Source organism: Lepidochelys olivacea (genome assembly GCF_965140295.1).
Source record: "Lepidochelys olivacea isolate rLepOli2 genome assembly, chromosome: 9".
NCBI lineage: Eukaryota > Metazoa > Chordata > Testudines > Cheloniidae > Lepidochelys > Lepidochelys olivacea.
Genome location: NC_140419.1, coordinates 63,335,868 through 63,354,675, shown reverse-complemented (window position 1 = coordinate 63,354,675; position 18,808 = coordinate 63,335,868). Strand labels below are relative to the sequence as shown.

The 18,808-nt window shown below is 48.1% G+C and overlaps 1 protein-coding gene across 2 annotated transcripts in view; it reads left to right on the top strand.

Annotated features, from left to right (window-relative positions):
• LOC311526601 (uncharacterized protein) overlaps positions 1-15,672 on the top strand; it is a 29,404-nt gene extending 13,732 nt beyond the window's left edge. The window contains exons 5-14 of one of the 2 annotated variants that reach the window (XM_084639804.1): positions 628-653; positions 1,516-1,860; positions 3,932-4,201; positions 5,095-5,211; positions 7,937-8,038; positions 9,287-9,409; positions 10,140-10,235; positions 10,770-10,862; positions 11,638-11,702; positions 13,050-15,672. In XM_084639804.1, the coding sequence (XP_084495930.1) occupies positions 628-653; positions 1,516-1,860; positions 3,932-4,201; positions 5,095-5,211; positions 7,937-8,038; positions 9,287-9,409; positions 10,140-10,235; positions 10,770-10,862; positions 11,638-11,702; positions 13,050-13,091 (1,279 nt within the window). In that variant the 3' untranslated portion in view covers positions 13,092-15,672. The remainder of the gene's footprint in view (positions 1-627; positions 654-1,515; positions 1,861-3,931; positions 4,202-5,094; positions 5,212-7,936; positions 8,039-9,286; positions 9,410-10,139; positions 10,236-10,769; positions 10,863-11,637; positions 11,703-13,049) is intronic. The other variant, XM_084639805.1, reaches the window with a different exon arrangement.
• The last annotated feature ends 3,136 nt before the right edge of the window (positions 15,673-18,808 follow it).

Below are 18,808 nucleotides of genomic sequence, written 5' to 3'. Positions count from 1 at the left end.
TAGCTCAGCTTGGGCAGTCCTGTAATGTCATATGAGGATCCGAGGAGCCCTAGGGTTTTGTTTTGTTTTTTTTGTTCCTGTAACTGTGCAAAAAGGTTAGTAAACTCTGAAACTTTTCAAAGTAGCCCAATTTATTGGAAGTGGGTAGTATTTCAGGAACACCTGGACCAAATGACCTCAAATTTGCATCAGTCTGCTCAGCCCTTCTTATGGCATAATTATCCAGGACACTCTCCCCATGCGGGTGAATTTTAGATATTAAAAGCAGCTCATCTGTAGTTTGAGGAGGGGAGAGGCGTGTGGCTGGGGAACTGCTGGGCCAAATCACTCCATACTTTCACCACTTATGCTACCTCTGGTCTTGGTGAGGTATCGCAATCTTAAAGAAATTTTGAAAAATTGGCTCTGAAACAGAAAGCTCTGCTCAGCGTTAACTATGGAGTCACGAGTGCGCCGTAATATTTCAAATCACTGTTCAGACAGAACTAGTGAACACTAACAGAAACCGTGTGAGGAAGGTAAGTCCTTTCATTCCCATTTTACAGATGAGGAAAATGAAGCATTCAAATAGGCCAACATATTTAGATATGTCAGTAAGTAGCCTGTTTTTGTTTTTTGTTTTTTCAGATCCTGGGCTCTGGATTGCGTAAAAGGTAGAAGTAAAATAGCCAACTATGATGTGGTGGAGAGGAGTTCACAAAACCCTGTTCTGCAGAACAATTACTTTGAGGCATTTTCAGACAATGTCCTTGACAGACAGTGCAGCCCTATTCACCTGCATTGTGATGCTATCCCTTTCTGCCTGATACTATTCCCATACTCGGCATGTTTTTCAGGAGCGAGTTCTACACAGTGCCCACGAAGTGCAGTTTCACAGAAATGTGTTTTCCAAGAAATGCTGCTTCCCTTCTTGGCTATGAGACAGCATATTCGTTTCAACTACACATCAGTATAGTCCTTGTCCTTGCCCCAGGGCGTGAAGTTTCATCACAAACTGTTGGTGGGATTTCCCCCTTGTTAAAATATAAGCAGCACAGCTTTGCTTACAGTATTATGTTAGAGGCATAAAACCTCTATACTGGAGCTGTCCACTGCCAGGGTAAAACTTGCCTATGCAGGAGATGGGAGCTTTCGCAGGGGCAATCCAAGACTGTGAGTGAACTCCAACAAGACCTAAGGCTTGACTGAAATGTCCTCACTTTCCATTCCAAGTGCCAGGCATGCTTCTTTGACATTGCCTTCACTAACACACCTAGCACAGCAGAGATAATATTAAAAATAAACAACTATAAAACCCTCAGATAATTTTCTTCAAGAGGAAAAAGAAGTAAGGGGGAAAACCCTTGACAAATGCTAGTCCCCTTGTGCAATGCACTTCTGGAAGGTCCTCTGGTGCTAAAGTGGTGAGGATGGTATAAACCTTTGAATGACCTGGTATGGAAAATGCCCTTTGGACTTTGATTTCTGACTGACTCTTTTTTTATGCTTTTCCACTTCTCTTCCCCGTCTCGCTAGTGCTGCTGGTAGCTTTTCAGTGGACTTCAGAAGCAGCAAGACCTCTGGAAAGAAAAACTGCAGCTGTGGGATCCTCAGTGCTGCTGTCTGCACCGGACAACATAAAAGACATCAACTTCATCCAGTGGGAATATCTAAATGGCACCACATGGGACTTCATTGTGCAGTACTATGTGGGGTCACAAAAGCCGACACTCTATGCGCCCTATGGAGACAGAGTCATTTTCTATTCGCTTAACGGCTCCCTCTTGCTGGAAAAACTACACGAGACAGACAGCAGGGTCTACAAAGCCAGTATCAATCTGATCGAGAGCGAAGCCAGGACAACCCTTCTGAAAGTTCTCAGTAAGTGAGAGACACTAAGGTCTTACTCTTCCAATGTTTACAGATCAGTACATTAGAAGGATCCATTCAATCCAGGGTGTGAATGGGAATAGTCATAATAGAGGGGGATTTTCAGCAAGCCACAAAGGAGTTGGGAAGGCCAAGACTATAATAGGGTTTCAAAAGAACTAGATAAATTCATGGAGGATAGGTCCATCAATGGCTATTAGCCAGGATAGGCAGAGATGGTGTCCCTAGCCTCTGTTTGCCAGAAGCAAATGGGCGGCAGGGGATGAATCACTTGATTACCTGTTCTGTTCATTCTCTCTGAAGCACCTGGCATTGGCCACTGTCAGCAGACAGGCTACTGGGATAGATGCACCTTTGGTCTGACCCAGTATGGCCATTCTTATGTTCTTATGAGCAGGACGGGATGCTGATGGACTCACTTAGAAATGTCAGGGAGATCTGCGAGCCCCGGAATGGGGAAGGCTGTATCTGATCCTGCACTGGGAAACATGTATAAGGAAGGGGCTCTGAACCCCCAGAATGACGGAGACTCGATGTGTCAGGGAGGTGCTGTGTTCAGTCTGAATGTGCTCTGTGAAACTGCTCTCTGCTCTGGTGGCACCGTGCCCCTTGCTCTGGTGGCCCCATGCACAGAACAGCTTTGATGCCCCTTGTAGGGGAAATCACTTGGGAGTGACTGTCCAGCATGCTACACAGGGAAACATCTGAATGACACCTATTGTTAGTAATGCTCCAGGGTTGAATGCCTGTGCTCGCTCCTTAATGGCCAGCTCTCTAAGCACAGAGCACCAGTTAGAACAGAGCTGAGGGAGGGGAAAATGTAGTGGCAGAAAACCCTGGACAAATCTCACGCGAGGATACAATAGCTCAGCACATCGCCCTCTGAACAAAACAATTGCCCTCACCCTGAGCATTGTGCTTCCATCGTTTATTTTTTGCTTTGTCTGTGTATGGTAGTTATTCATGACAGGGGGTCAATATAGTGAAATTTCCTTTAAACTGGTCTTAGATCCTTATCATCTACAATGTTAATGCAATATTAATGCATTTGTGGCCCATAAATATCTAATATATTTATATTTGTTTTAATTTTTGTAAACATATTACATGGGTCAGATTCTCTATGGGCAATTTGTTTAAAAAAACAGAGCAATGTAAATAAATTAAAATAAATAACTAAAAATTATAACGTCTGGATATATTAAAAGTCCATCTCAGGAAGTCTTGTTTCAGGACTCTTCTCTCTCCAGATATGTTATACAAGGGAAATGGCACAGCAATAATATTGAGAACACGGGAATCCCCATACCAGGTCAGACCGGAAACCTGGCTAGTCCAGTATCCTGTCTCTGACAGTGGCCAATACCAACTGTTTCAGAGGAAGGTGCAAGAAACTCCTTAGTGAACAGTTATGGAATGCCCTGCCCATAGAGGAATTTTCTTCCTAACCTCCTCAGTTAGTGGCTGTCAACCTGTGGCCATGAGTATTTATATTCCTTCTTTTTAAAAAATGTTTGTTTAAGCCTATCTAATGTCACCGTGAATGTTCTCATTAGTAATGTAAATGTCTAATCCTTTTGTGAATCTTACTAAGCTCTTGGCCTAACTGATATCTGGTGGCAGTGAGTTCCATAGGGTAGCAGTGTTTTGGACATTCAGTGCACTGTGCAGCCATCCTGATTCATCTGCTGCTGCTCTTCTCCTTCCATGGTTAAATTGAGGGCCGCTCTGAATGGCTGGTCTGGGGTTTAATCTGTAAATTGGAAGCTAAATCCTTATAGATTACATTTAAATTGAATAGCTAGTTCTGTATTCATTTACTTCATCACTATTTTATTATAAACAACAACGACAGATTTTATTTGACTTTAACCCACTAACAACGTAACCCCTTCTCCTGAGTGCTGAACTTCCACCCAGTCCGAACTCCCCAGTGCTCACTCTGGCAGGGACTGATCCCTGCTCATCTTATCTCAAGTGTGGTCCTGAACCCCTGTAACTCCAGGAAAGAAACACACATGTTATGAAGACTGGTGCTACACCAGTGTTGTATATTTTTCAGGGCCTGTGTCCCAGCTGCAGATATGGAGCAATTCTAGCCTGGCAGGTTCACCGATTGAATTATTCTGCAATGTGCCAGAGGGAACAGTGGAGAACATTGACTGGGAGAAGGATGGAGACCCTCTCCCCCAGGAAAGATATTACCTTCTTTCTGGAAGTCCCAGCGTGTTGCACATCGGGAAAGGGGAAAAATCAGACTGTGGCTCCTATTCCTGCAATGTCAGCAATGAGATCAGCTGGCAGGAATCCTCGCTGAACTTGACCATTGTCAGTGAGTGTTGCATTACTCCTGGGCTTCAGTTTATTGTGGGTAATTCTATAGCTGCCCTGTTTCAGAATAGCTGTTACGCACTAAGATATAGAACAGTGGTGTGCAACCTGCGGCCCGCAAGCCACATGCGGCCCAGAGTAATCTGATTGCGGGCCATGAGACATTTTGCTGATGTTGACTGTACGCAGACATGCTCCCGCCCCTTACCAGCTCCCAGTGACCATGGTTCACCATTCCCGGCCAATGGGAGCTGCAGGAAGTGGCAGCCAGCACATCCCTGCGGACCGCCGCTTCCTGCAGCTCCCATTGGCCGGGAACAGCGAACTGCGGCCACTGGGAGCTGTGGGGAGCCGTGCCTGTGGATGGTCAATGTCAACAAAATGTCTTGCAGCCAGCAATCAGATTATCCTGGTGCGCCGCAGGTTGCCCACCACTGATATAGAGCCTGTCTGAATACATTTCTACTTTGGCCACTAGACAGCAGAGTAAGAACCAAGTTTGTAGTTTCCCAGTGGTTGGTAGATGTGTTGTATCAGGTCAAAGGTGGGCAGTGTAACACCCAGAACTCTCCTACCTATTGATGTGCTATTTGAGTACATTTACTTGAATGAATACAGTAATGATCTCTCTTCGTCCTGCTATCTATGCAGCTCTGCAGAAGAGGTTAGATCCCAGCTTGAAAGGTTCGTCTTTGGGACCCGGTGCCATCACTGGCAGGGGGTAGCAATCCCCTCATGCACATCCTCAAGTAGAAAATATCCTGGCTCCCAACAACTTTCTCAGCAGCTCCCAATCTCAATGGGCTGCCCACGGCCTCTCTGTTCTGTTCTGTTCGTTGATTATTTCTATTCTGCTTCCCCATGAGACTGGTATTTTTTTTCTCCACATACCAGGTATCTCGCCTTCTCTAGAGCATGTTCTGAAAATGTCTGCTGTTGCTCTGGTGTTTGCTCTGGTCTCTGGGATGGGCTTCTTTTTCTTGTGCTGCCAATCAGGAAACCAAAGAATCAGTAAGTATTTTATCTGCCTTTGGCTCTTTGGGTCTGTTGTACACAAAATTAAAGCCTCTACTCTTCTTTGCTTGAGATCAAATCAGATAATGGCAGGCAGCATTGGCTGATTGCTTTCCCCTTAGCCTCTCAGGGTATGTCTGCACTGCAATACAAGTCCCGCAACATGGTCATGGCTGGCCCGGGTCAGCTGCCTTGGGCTCAAGCTGCAGGGCTATAAAATTGCAATGTAGACGTTCGGGCGTGGGCCTGATTCAAAGGCCCCTGAAATCAGTAGGAGCCTTTCCACCAACTTCAATAGGCTTTGGGTCAGGCCCAAGATGAGGGTCTCACTAGTGTAGCAAGGTCAGTCTATCGGTTCTGATCAACCCTGTGTGGAAACCCTGGGGAGTGTTACCCAGTTCTAAACAGCAGCTGCAGATCCCAGCTCCACTCCTCGTACTCAGCATAACAAACAGGATTGCAACTCTTCAGCCCCTGTTCTGTCCTGATTCCTAAACATTCCCTCCATTTGGGGCCAGATTCTTCCACCCTCACTCCTGGAGAGTGGTACTTTGCTCTGCACATCAGCACTCACAGACAATGATGCTTAACGGATTATTGTTCACTGTACCAACAGCACAGCCTCTGTTTGCTCTGGTATAAAATGTGTCATGTCCCACGCTCTAGGAGCATGCAGCTTAGAGAAAATACACACATCAAAAATTGTAAATTAATAATTAACTTACCCCCTGCCCATCCAGACTCCACCCCCATGCATATGCGCCGACTTCTTCTGGCCCCGGTGATTGCTCAACCCCCCTCTGCCCCCGGCCCCGCCCCGACTGCACCCCTGCCCTGCCCCCTCCTGTCCCCATTCCAACCCCTTCCCCATAGTCCCTGCCCCAACTCTGCCCCCTCCCTGCCCCTATTCGACTCCTTCCCCAAATCCCCGCTCTGGCCCTGCTTCTTCCCCGCCTCCTCCCCTGAGCGCGCCATGTTTCTGCTTCTCCCCCCATTTTGTCCCAGAGCTTGCTACAGCTGTTTGACAGCGGCAAGCACTGGGAGGGAGGGAGGAGTGGAGACGCAGCATGCTAGGAGGAGGAGGTGAGGCGGGATGGGCGGGGAGCTTGGCTGCCAATGGGTGCAGAGCACCCACTAATTTTTCCCCGTGGGTGCTCCAGCCCCGGAGCACCCACAGAGTCAGCGCCTATGCCCCCACTTCTCAACCAACACACACTCTAACCCACCTGTACTCTCCTCATCCCATCTTTAAAAGCAACTGAGAATAGCTGTGCCTTGCAGCCTGCCTGTTTAGTCAACAGACTCAAACTCTGACCAAGGATCATAGAATCATAGAATCATAGAATATCAGGGTTGGAAGGGACCCCAGTAGGTCATCTAGTCCAACCCCCTGCTCAAAGCAGGACCAATTCCCGGTTAAATCATCCCAGCCAGGGCTTTGTCAAGCCTGACCTTAAAAACTTCTAAGGAAGGAGATTCTACTACCTCCCTAGGTAACGCATTCCAGTGTTTCACCACCCTCTTAGTGAAAAAGTTTTTCCTAATATCCAATCTAAACCTCCCCCACTGCAACTTGAGCAGGATGAAGTTGGCAGCCCTGTACTGAAAACACCCTGGCACCAGTCCTGCCTCTTTTAAGCCAAGAAGCTGCCAGCTGCTGAAAAAGGATGGAGAGAACAGCTGTCTAAGGTAGACAGGGCTCTAGCCATGTAGGGCTTTACAGGTGAAAACTGATTCTGTGAACGACACCCAGGATTTGCAGTGGGTGCAAAGTGCTCCCGAACTGGAGCACCACTGAGCAAGGGAACGGATGCATTCTACACCTGCAAGGTGTGGCTGCGGCTCCTGTAGACATACGCAAGCTAGCCTTGATCTAGCTAGCTCAGGTATCCACAGCAGTAAAGCCGCAGCACAGTGCTTCAACGTGGGCCAGCACCAGGATTAATTTCCCAGAGTTGTGTGCAGGCTTTTGTAGCTGAAGTACGCATTGGTGTGGCTTCACTGTTCCAGGATCCGAGCTAGCTAATTTAAAGCTAGCTCGGGAGTGTCTGCTTGAGTTAGTCACGCTCTGTGACTGCAGTGTAGACATACCCAGGTTTGCTCCAGGTGCAGCTGCCTCCCCCCAACCCTCACCTATACAGAGCCTGTTACGTCATGCAGTCTGAATGTGAGAAAGGCCTGGGTAACCAAGGTGAAGTCTCACTAGTGAATGGAAAGGTCTTCAGTGTGTGACTGTCTTTTAACTATTGCAGTGGGAGGCTGGAAGCGTTGCAGTGTTAACTCTTGGTACTGAAGCTTCTCTGTTCTCCCCTTTGAGTCTTCCTAGTCTGCTGTTTGTGGAGAAACCCTAGAGCTGTGTGAAACTTTCATAACAAAACATGAAATGGATGGGTTTCCCCTGGATTGCAGGTTCTGTTACAAACCCAACATTTGGGCCAGGTTTCTGAACCTGGGCTGAGTTTGGAACAAACCTTCATTGTTGTCTGATTCAGGAGGAAACCAGGTGGTTTCTCATGTTTTCACCTAAACTAGACAAATCTTTGTGGCTTTGGCTAAGTTTCACTTTGAGTTTTGGGGTTTTGTTTGAAGCTCAGGGGGAATAAACCTCAGGCACACCAAAGCTGAGAATAAGTTTGCATCAACCCTTGCAAACAGAATCTGCGGAGCCTGAGGTCTCATGCAGCTCTGGGCACTCACTGTTGGTTGTCTATTGTTTTTCTAGAGAAGGAGACCTGGAGATGGATGAGCGTATTCCTTCAGGGGCTGGTGTGTGTCTCTTCCGTCTTGCTGTTCGCTGCTACTGTGCTCTGGATGCAGGAGGAAGGTAGAGTCTCCCTGGCTCTGATACTAACAAATGTGTCTACTTCAGATTGTAAGGAGATGAATGAGGTGAACTGAATGAGTCTACGAAGAGAGAAGAAACCTACAGTTAATCAAAGGGAGGGTGACCAGATTCAGAGTCACATCTGAAGCTTGTGTAAATCGACCTAGCCAGTGGAACTACACAGATTTACTCCAGCTGAGGATCTGGTCCTCAGTGAAATACCAGGACAACTGTAGCATGCCGGGAGAAGGAAAGGTAGCACCAGCAGTGATTTTGGTGGGTTTCAGAGAGGAGTGCACAAGAGGCTTTGGGCATTTGGGGATGGTGAAGGACTCATAAGGGGGGAAGGTGGCTAACAGGAAGGCCTCATTTCAGGGGAAGGAGGATAGTGCAACTACACGTTGCAGGCTTAGCTGAGGTGGACCTTCAGGTGCATGTGCACTCAGCCACCCTGTTGTCAGTTTCACTGGCTGACCTAGCTAGTGGCCTGATCAGGTGGCCTGGGTCAGCAGGGCGACAAAAGCTAGGCTATTACACCATATTTCAGAAACTTTCCAGAGACATGCATGAATGCCAAATCTGGCCGACTGAGAAATAGGTTGTGTGAAAAATGAAGGAAAGCTTTAATCTTCCTATGCAACCAGAACTGGACACCTACAATGGCCCCACGCAATCCAGTCCACCGAGACAAGGTCATGGAAGTAACACTCTTTTAGCAGCAAGGTCTTGGAAACTGGTATGTATCCAAGATTGTAGATACTGGTTGCCACAGTTGAGCAGGAAACGGGCACATCTTGTAGATGTTGCAGAGTAGCTTAGGATGGGAGGAGAGGGAGCAGCAGGGGTAGCTGATGTATAGTAAGGGTGTGATCTATATGTTGACTGAAGGTTTTGTTTTATAGTGAATTCTACCCAGTGTTGCCTCTTGGGATGAAACTGCAACCTCCTTTAAGCTGTAATGCCTCAGCCTGCAGCACTATCCCTTTGCCAGTCACTTTTCCAGTCCACAGGTGCAACTGCTTACCCATTATAAACTTCACCCCCAGCCAGGGAGCCAAACTCTGCCATCTGCTATGCCCCTGCACCCCATTGACTTCACTGACCGCAATGGGGTGTCACTGGTGTAATTGAGGCCAGACTGTAGCCTCTATAGTGCTCAGACCCGAATAATGATCTCTCGCTGACATTTGCCTTTACTAAGCCTGATTAACCATATCAGTCTCTCTAATTCTGGTTTAATTCTTCCAGGTCCTTTTGCTGCCTTCATATTGCTTGACTTTTTGCTTGTATATGTGATCATAATAATGGCCCTGTTATCAGCAACGTTGGTGTGTCAGCCTGCAAAGCTCAGTGGATTTAAGACCAAACCATGTGAGTCATTCTATTTATGATTTAATTATTGGGGGACAGGTGGTGAACTGATTTATTTCCTAAATGGGATTGAGGAAAGACCCTTGATAGGCCTGACTAAGTTAGAGAAAAGAGCTATATAGGCGGCTTTTACTGGTACCAATATTGACACACACACATGCTCTGCAGCCCATTCCCTTCACATTCACTGCAAGGCCTATCCGACATCTAACTCTTAACCTGCCCTGCCCCAAACACATGACTTTAAAAGGTGGAAATATGGGCCGAGGAGCAGGCAGCATGAAAGGACGTGGGATTAACTTCTGAAACCTCTGGCTCATGAATCAGCATTTTGGATGTGTCAGTCACTTTACTGTAACGAGCAGTGAGATAACACCAGGTATGCAGAAGGGATGAGTGAGAGACTGAAGTTATAATCAGGTGGAGCTCAGCAGCTTGATGGTGACCAGCATAGCTGTAGGATGGCTTGTCTGTTTGCTTAGCTGTTGAATTTGCACTGGCTTTTTAAAATATCAGCTGCCACTAGAAGAGATTTGATTCCCAAACTTCCTGTCCATTTCTTTCCATAACTCTGGTTTGTAATAGAATGCAAAGCCCCAGGATCTGAGCCGTTTACTGCATGAGGCGCTCCTTGGAATTATGCTCTTGTACATAGCAGAACTGTCCTCACACGGGAACTTTTATAATACATTTGTCTGCCTGCCTTCACATGATTCTCTCCCTGTCCCAGGGCAGCGTGTCATACTGGACTCAGCAGCCCCTGGAGCAGTGATATTAGTGGTCCTGTTTGCCAGCCTCCTACTCCAGAAAATCTCCCAGCTCCAAGGTGAGAACAGACCCTCTAGTGACCTATGTTTATGCTGCATGTTTCCCTGAGAACAAACCCTCACCTCTGAGAGCTGGAGACTCTGCATGGGCAGTTCTTGCTGCAGAGCCTGATGGAGTGACCCTCCATGACTGGGAGCCACTTGTATCAAAACATGGAGACACTGCACATGAACTCGGAACGTGTCCGTGCTGCATGAGTATCCACACACAGCACTGACTAAACCCCCAAAGTCCCATCCCACCATGCCCTTGGCTCAGCAGAAAACCGAGGAAGGGGTTTTCAGGTCTGTCTCACCTGGTCAGGGATCTTGAGTGGACGTCCCCAGGGCAGCACATTTGAATCTTGTGTATTATCATAAAATATAGATGTTCCGGTTCTCTCCTCCCACAGACATGTCTTAGCCCTATAGAGGTCTGGATTAAATGCAAGTTTATGTCCTACATTTGAGCTCCCCTATGATTTCTTTGGGCAAATAAGCAAGCTACTGAGAAGTTGTAACTTTTTCTCTCTTTTTAAAAAAAAAACATATAGAGAGAGGCTGCTCACAGACTGTAGATCTGACAGGCTATGCAGTCACCTCAGCCGTAATCTCTCTCCTTGGCCTTCTAACCCTCTTCATTTGGTGTGAGTATCCTTCTGGTTTCATTCCAGTTGTTGTGTGGTCATAATTTACTGCCTCTCTCTTTCCTGGGTAACTTAGTATATGGCTCTTTCACTTCCCCCTGCTCCAACTGACCTGGCTACAGTCAATGCCCTGGGAGATGTCTTTGACTAGGGGACAGGTTTTTAAAGGTATTTAGGCACCTAAGAGTTCAGATAGGCTCGATTTGCTTCCTTTCCTACCCCATCTACCAACTCTCTTGGGATACTGTTCTCAAGATATGCAACTTCTTGTGCCCTTTTCTCCTCATTTGCCTGGTTATCTCCGAGCACTTTGTAACACGGGTATTAACTTCTGGGAGTTCTTCCAAAAGCCATCGCTGCCCTGGGGAAGAGACTCTGGGAGTATGGTGTCTTCTTGAAGTTAATCTGTACGGCATCAATAGCTCTTCCTCCTGCAGTGTCTGAAATACCAGCAAGAGCAAATGCCGCTGGAGATACTAATAAATGAGGTTAGAACCAGGTAATTAACAGAGGGTGAAGTGCAGGTGATGGGGAGTATTAGGAAATTTCATTTTCCTGCTCACATTCCTGCCCTCGACTCTGAAATCCCAACATTTCCACCTTGTGGTGGAAAGGGAGGATCTGACAACTTGTGCTCTCCAAAAAACTCTGATTTGCACTCCTCTCTATAGCTGGACTCCCTTAAAATGCCACACAGAGATGCAGTCACCCTCTACACAAAGCGTGACTTGTACAAACCAAGTCAGGAGCTAACCAGCCTCTCGCTGCTTTGCAGATCACAGGAGACAAGGAGACCAAAGAGAAAATAAACGACATTCCAAAGAGGAAACAGACCAGGAGGTAGCAGGCCTTGTAACTCACTTTTTATTGTCTATATTTTGAGTTTCCTCTGCCCGTTCAGTTGTAAATTATTATTATGATTATTATTTAACTTACAACTTATACCACGCGGGGGAGGGGCCTGGCTTTAACCCACAGAAGGCAGGAGACTGTCCTACTACAGGACAGGCCTAACAAAGAAAATAACGGAACGCCACTAGCCGTCACCTTCAGCCCCCAACTAAAACCCCTCCAACGCATTATTAAGGATCTACAACCTATCCTGAAGGATGACCCAACACTCTCACAAATCTTGGGAGACAGGCCAGTCCTTGCCTACAGACAGCCCCCGAACCTGAAGCAAATACTCACCAGCAACCACATACCGCACAACAGAATCACTAACCCAGGAACTTATCCTTGCAACAAAGCCCGTTGCCAACTGTGCCCATATATCTATTCAGGGGAAACATCACAGGGCCTAATAACATCAGCCACACTATCAGAGGCTCGTTCACCTGCACATCCACCAATGTGATATATGCCATCATGTGCCAGCAATGCCCCTCTGCCATGTACATTGGTCAAACTGGACAGTCTCTACGTAAAAGAGTAAATGGACCCAAATCAGATGTCAAGAATTATAACATTCATAAACCAGTCGGAGAACACTTCAATCTCTCTGGTCACATGATTACAGACATGAAAGTCGCCATTTTACAACAAAAAAACTTCAAATCCAGACTCCAGCGAGAAACTGCTGAATTGGGATTAATTTGCAAATTGGATACAATTAACTTAGGCTTGAATAGAGACTGGGAGTGGCTTAGTCATTATGCAAGGTAGCCTATTTCCCCTTGTTTTTTCCTACCTTCCCCCCCCCCCCAGACATTCTTGTTAAACAACTTGTCTCTCATACTACTGTTAACATGCCTACTCCAGTGGCTACTGAAGGGCCTCAACCATGGTCAGGGTCCCATCGTGCTAGGCTTTGTATGTACACTCACAAGACAGTCCTAGCCCCGTAAAGCTTACAGTCAAAGTGGATGTAGATCTACACTCTCCCCACAGGGTTTCCATGCTGCTCTTGTTTTCCAGCAGAAATGACCACATCCCACCAACTTCTCCAAAGTGCCGGTTTTATTCACACATTCTCTCAGTGAGATATACCATTGCCAGGAGCTGCTGGCATCCAAGTAGCAATAAGGTGGTTTGAAATCCTTTCCTCTGTCTGTACAGGGCCTTGCCACTGTTCTGAATGTTTTAGGGAAGTTCTAAGTTCCCCTGTGTCCCATGACTAGGCTGGCACTGAGCCCTAGCAGTGGGATGCGGCAGGGCACACTTCATGCGCATACATGTGTTGTGCAGATGCAGCAGGAGCCTGAGGAAGACATGCTGCAACAGCCATAAAGAGCATTCCCTGGTCTCATGCCTCCAAGAATGATCCAGAAGAAGCTACAATCAAATTTGGAAACCCTGTCGTCATTATGGCCAGCTCTCGGGAACACCCATACCTAAGTCCGGCCAAGGCTTCCTCTTGCAAGCCTGTGTGATTGGTTGCTTATACGCTTTGCCAACATTTAACCACCTGGGCTGAAATTTTCACTGCCAGGACTCTGCCTCGGGCTCTGTCCCCCCTCCCACCCCAGAATTTCAGTAAAAAACTATTCCATTGTTGCTGAAAGCACTGTGAGGGGAAAATAGGAACTTTTTTGCTAATGTTAACCGAGTTTTTTTTCCCCTTGTATCTTTGAAGCGCTCTAGTTCCTCTGTGTTTCTGAAGCAGGCATTGGAAGTTGGGCAAAGTGATGGGCTGGGGTCAGAGGTGCCTTTTACGGTTCTCATGAAAACACACTTAGGGCTAGTCTACACTATAAGCACTGCAGCAGTGCAGCTGCGCCGCAGCGTGGCTGGTGGAGAGAGCCCTCCTGTCAGCATAGCGCTGTTCACAGCAGCACTTAGGTCGGTGGAACTTGCGTCGGCCACGGGGGTGGCTTATTCACTCTGCTTTTCCATTGCCTTGGGTTAACAATTCTCTGCACATCAGAGCTTTGATTAGCAGGAGAGGCCTCTTATGGGGGAGTATCAATCTAACTCCCCCCCCGCCCCGATTCATTTGCAGATGTCTGTAACTAAGAGGTTACACAAGGTCACTCCTACCAGGACTGGTTGTAGAATCCAGTCCTGTAAGGTAACAAAGTGACTGGGAGTTGGGTTTGCCATCTTAGTTTTGTTGGTGATGGAAAAAACACAAGGAGGTAGCATGACTAGCCATTACCCCAGGGCCAGCCTTAGGGCCAGGCAAACAGGACCCATGCCCGGGGCGCCACAGGGGGCTCGGGCTTCCCCTGGCTGGCTATGGCCGGACTCCTCTCTTCTCCATCCCCTCCCCTGTGCTGGGCCGGCGGGCTTCTCTCTGCCCCCTAGCCCCTCCCTCCTCAGCGGGCCGGCTGAGGGCTCCAGCTCTGCCTCAGCCCCGGGGAGCCCAGAGCAGCGCGGCTGGGGTTGGTCACTGGCAGCCCGGCCCACCACTCGCTGCCCGGAGCGGAGCCGAGTCCCTCCCTGCCTGCACCCCTGCTCTGCTGCTTTATGTGTGGCAGGGGCTGGGCAGGCTGGGGTCAAGGGGAGCGAAATTTCCCTGGGAGTGGGGGAAGGAGGGAAATTTCCCTGGCCGAGCTGGGGGGAGGAGGGACTTAAAGTGACAGTGCGCTCACTGACTCTCAAACTTCCCTAACACACACACACACACTCTGCCTCTCATTGTCCCCCAACACAGATTGTTTCTCTCACACGCAGTCTCACACTCCCCGGTACACACTCTGTCTGTGAAAAGGTTCTGATTTGCTGAATAAGTTTATGCTATTTGTATGCATGTATCCTTTTTGTATCTGAAGTTGAGTATTGGCTCTATACCTGGATTTCAAATGGTTGCTCCTGGGGTAATGCCCACAAGGTAGTTAGCCAGCACATCTTGAAGGGACTAGTCAAAGTAAGTGGCTCATCAAGGGACACTTAACTCACAGTGGACCATGGGAGACAACCATCTACATTGAATGGACTTTCCTGTGGACATTCCATATGAAGTATAGGTAATGGCCTGGAAGTGATTGGGGGGGCCCATAGGAACCAGAGGTAATAGCGGAAGGTGGAGCACCAAAACACAAGTTCACCCATGGCACTATTTTCACTAAGGCCAGCCCTGATTAACCCTCAATACACAAACCAGGAATAGCGCCTGATAGTTCCTGTACTAACTAGCAAATAGTCATGTAAGCCATTCCACTGTACTGCTGTTACTATTAAATAGCTTTATGTTGTACTGGTTCAAACCCTAGCATTAGTTCACCTGGCTGTCAGTATAGCTCAATAGGATGTCAGAATTGTGTTTGTTTTAGATGCTAGAAAATTACTTCTAGAAAGCTACATGAGAAAGCTACATGAGAAGATTAAGGTTGCAGAGGCACTCAAATTAATAAATACCCGGAGGAAAGATTGCCCATGTAATCACAAATCTGCACCTTGGGCATAGGTTTTTAATGGTGTAGTTTTTAACTGCCTACTTTAATTTAGTCTACTGGACCCCTGCCTCAGTCAGTGCTCAGAGTGGACACTACATGAGGTGATGGGTGGCAAGAAAAGAACTGTTGTCTTGTATTGGAGGCCTGAGACTGAAGCGAGACAGATTCTATTTCAGACTCTGTCACAGACTTCCTGTGGTTTATTGGGCATATACAGAAGTGTGTGTGGGAAGGGCAGGAGTGGACAATCTCTGTTTGGGCATTTCCTAACTTTTCAGTGTTGGATTCTGCAACTTTAATGTCGCTTCTACAGAGCATAATTCCAGTTTCATTCGGCTCTTGCACCTATCTGTCAGCGATGTTACTCATGTTTTTTTTGTCACTGTTATATTAGTGTTAGAATTTTCTTTTATAGTATTCCTTTGTCTGTGTTTGGAGTAATATAAGTAAAATGACTGAGAGAAATAATACCTCATGTTGTCTTGTTTCTAACCTGATCTCCCCCTCTCCCTGCACTCTCAGCAGCGAGGTGAGGGCTCCTTACCTTACCCAAGCTGTACCCATCTAGCCAGTTTCTGGCTTCTCCGCTCACACGTCCTTGCTGATTAGGGCAGACTCAAACCCAGCTCCTTCAGACTGCCATCCGAACACTTCTGAGCCCTGTTTCCTTTCCATCCAGAGGTAAATGGCATCCTCTTTCTCATGTTCTCTCCTGAAAAGTTGATTGACCAAAGACAGAGACAAAAGGTAGATGATTTGGGTGCAAACCTCAAAGGTACTTAACTGCCTAAACCCCAGATTTAGGCATCTAAATGCCAGTTTTGGCTCCATAAAACTCCCACCACACTCTGTAGGTGTCTAAATTCACTGACCACCAAAGTTCTCAGAGTAAAAGTTCCCTCAGCACCTGTTTTTGTCACTGGGCTGCCTCCCTGTATGTAATGGGGGAGGTGGGACCTGTCTCCCTCGTAAGCTCCGGATTGATTCATGAACTGTGGGGAGAAAGGTGGGGCCTGATCCACTGAGCCTCTGAGCATGCCTACTGGATCAAGGCCCATTTAGAATCTGGCAGCAAGGTAGTGGTGCTGCCTACCTTATAACTTAACATCTAGCCCAGAAGTTACAACACTCACCTGGGATGTGGGACACTGCACCATGGTGGATAAATACTTAAATAGAGCTAGCAAGCGAGAATGATGCTGTAGTCCAGGAGTTTGGGCACCCATGGGGAAGGTAGGAGTCCCCCTGCTCCAATCATTGGCATTATTTCTCCAACCTGGAACAACTTCAACAGGAAAGGTAGAGGGAGCCTCACATCTGCATGGCTTGTAACTCAGTGATTAGAGCACTCTCCTGAGAGGTTTCACACCCCTGTTCAAATCATTGTTTCCCCTAGCAGAGGGAAGTGAACCCGAGTCTCCCACATTGCAGCTGAGTGCTCTAACCACTGATACAGGTAGACAGCACTACCCACTCCTTAGGAGCTGGTGCCTGAACTGTGTGACTGCAGGTAGCTGGTTCCCATTCATGCTTCAAAAAGCAGAGCTAAGTCCCTAAATTTCGGTTGCAGGGAGGGCCTACCTTCAAGAGAGGGGCAAGGCGCAGGACACATTGTCAGCATTACCCATTAGCTAGCTTAAGCAGCTCCCCAGCTGTGGCCTGCACCTGGACTTAGGGGGAGGGATAGCTCAGTGGTTTGAGCTATTGGCCTGCTAAACCCAGGGTTGTGAGTTCAATCCTTGAGGGGGCCATTTAGGGATCTGGGTTAAAAATTGGGGATTGGTCCTGCTTTGAGCAGGGGGTTGGACTAGATGACCTCCTGAGGTCCCATCCAACCCTGATATTCTATGATTCAGCCACGGTAAGGTTTTTGCATATCCACGGACTGTGATCCTTGTTCTCACCCCGGCCTGTCCAGAGATCTCAGTTCCACAGCCCTCCCTTGGGCCCAGTCCATACCTGACATCCAGCTTCGACCTGAGCCTCATCCACGATGACTGACTCTTGGGAGGCAGAGCCTGACCGAAACTACTTTCTGAGTGTGGTCTTTCAACCAGTTTTGCACCCACCTGACCATAATTTCATCTAAACCACCTTTCCTTAATTTGCCTTATTAAAAAATAAGATATAACATGTCTACTGCTCCCCCAGCCCCCACCCTGCCTGTCAAAGAAGGAAATGAGGTTGGTTTAGCCATGCTGGCTATTCCTTGTCATCCTCTGTCTTTTGTTGTATCTGTAGTTATTGAGTACAATAGAGCAATGAGACTCCACACCTAGAATGCTGGCTTGTGTGGCGCGCATTCCTGGGCTCCAGTCTCTGCCCATGCAGTGTGTCAAGAGCCAAGGCATCTACCAAGGCTGTGTCGAGCACAGTGTGTTGCGGTGATTTTTCTAGGTAGCTAAAAGTTGGGCAGTGTGCTGCTCAGCCTTAATCTCTTTGTGGATCTCACTTCCCACACCAGTAGGCCCCGAATTTTCAGGGTTGCAACCCCTTTAGGTTGCAGGCCCTTCCCCCCCCAGGAGCCAGGGTCAGGAGCGGGGCCACAGCTTCTCCCAGGGGTGGGAGGCGAACAGGGGTAAGGGGGCCGCCACTGGGGTTGGATCTGGGGCTGCAGTTGGGGGCCAAGGCCGGGGTTGGGTCTGGACACAGGACTGGGAGCCAGGGCCGTGGCAGGGGATGGGGTCGGACGTTGGGCTGGGAGCCAGGGCTGCGGCAGGGGATGGGGTCGGAGCAGAGCTGGGGTTGGATGGCGTTCCCGCCCCACCCCCTGTGGGGGCTGGCCTCGGCACTGCTGCCCGCCGCCCCGAATGTTCCTCCACACCCCCTAGGGGACTGCACCCCGCAGTTTGGGGACCTCTGCCTTACACAATGTTTTTTGGGTATTACTGTAACCCACGATAGGAGAGTGTGGATTATGAGCGCCCTCTACTGGCTGGTTCCCCACAGGTTTGAGTTTGTTACTATTTCCCACTAAAGGATTTAGGGACAGATTTTTCATGGTAATCAGGTGCCTACAGATTGAAAAATCCCACTATCGGCATCTTTAGGTACCGAAATGCCTTTACAAATTTGGCTCTTTGCCTTTTCATTTAAGCAGCAGAGGCTTATGGTTTAGCTCTGGAGCCCCACCTTTGTCATCTAAGCGTGACTGCCCCATTTTGGTAGGACATTCCTTTGGAAAGTTAGCTCAGTCTTTTCTCAAGCCCTTCAGAGCTGCTGCGACTTCCAGCCACGCACTTTTCTTTCTTCTTTGCCCTTGTCACCAGCAAAAAGGTTTCTGGCTTGCTCTGACTTCTCCAGCCACGCCTCTGGACCCCACCCCCTGCCTGCCAATCACTACTGCCCATCCCCTTTCTCTGATTAAAGTAGTGCCACTCCAGGTGGGAAACTCCTTAAACGTTGATATCATTTTCTCAGGCACCACAGGAGGGCACCATGGATTAGTATTTGGAACGCCACAGACAACTAGTTCGCACAGTACTATACAGCAGTGCTGCTCAAACTAGGGCTGCTGCTGGTTCAGGGAAAGCCCCTCGCAGGCCGGGCCGGTTTGTTTACCTGCCGCGTCCGCAGGTTTGGCCGATCGCAGCTCCCACTGGCCGTGGT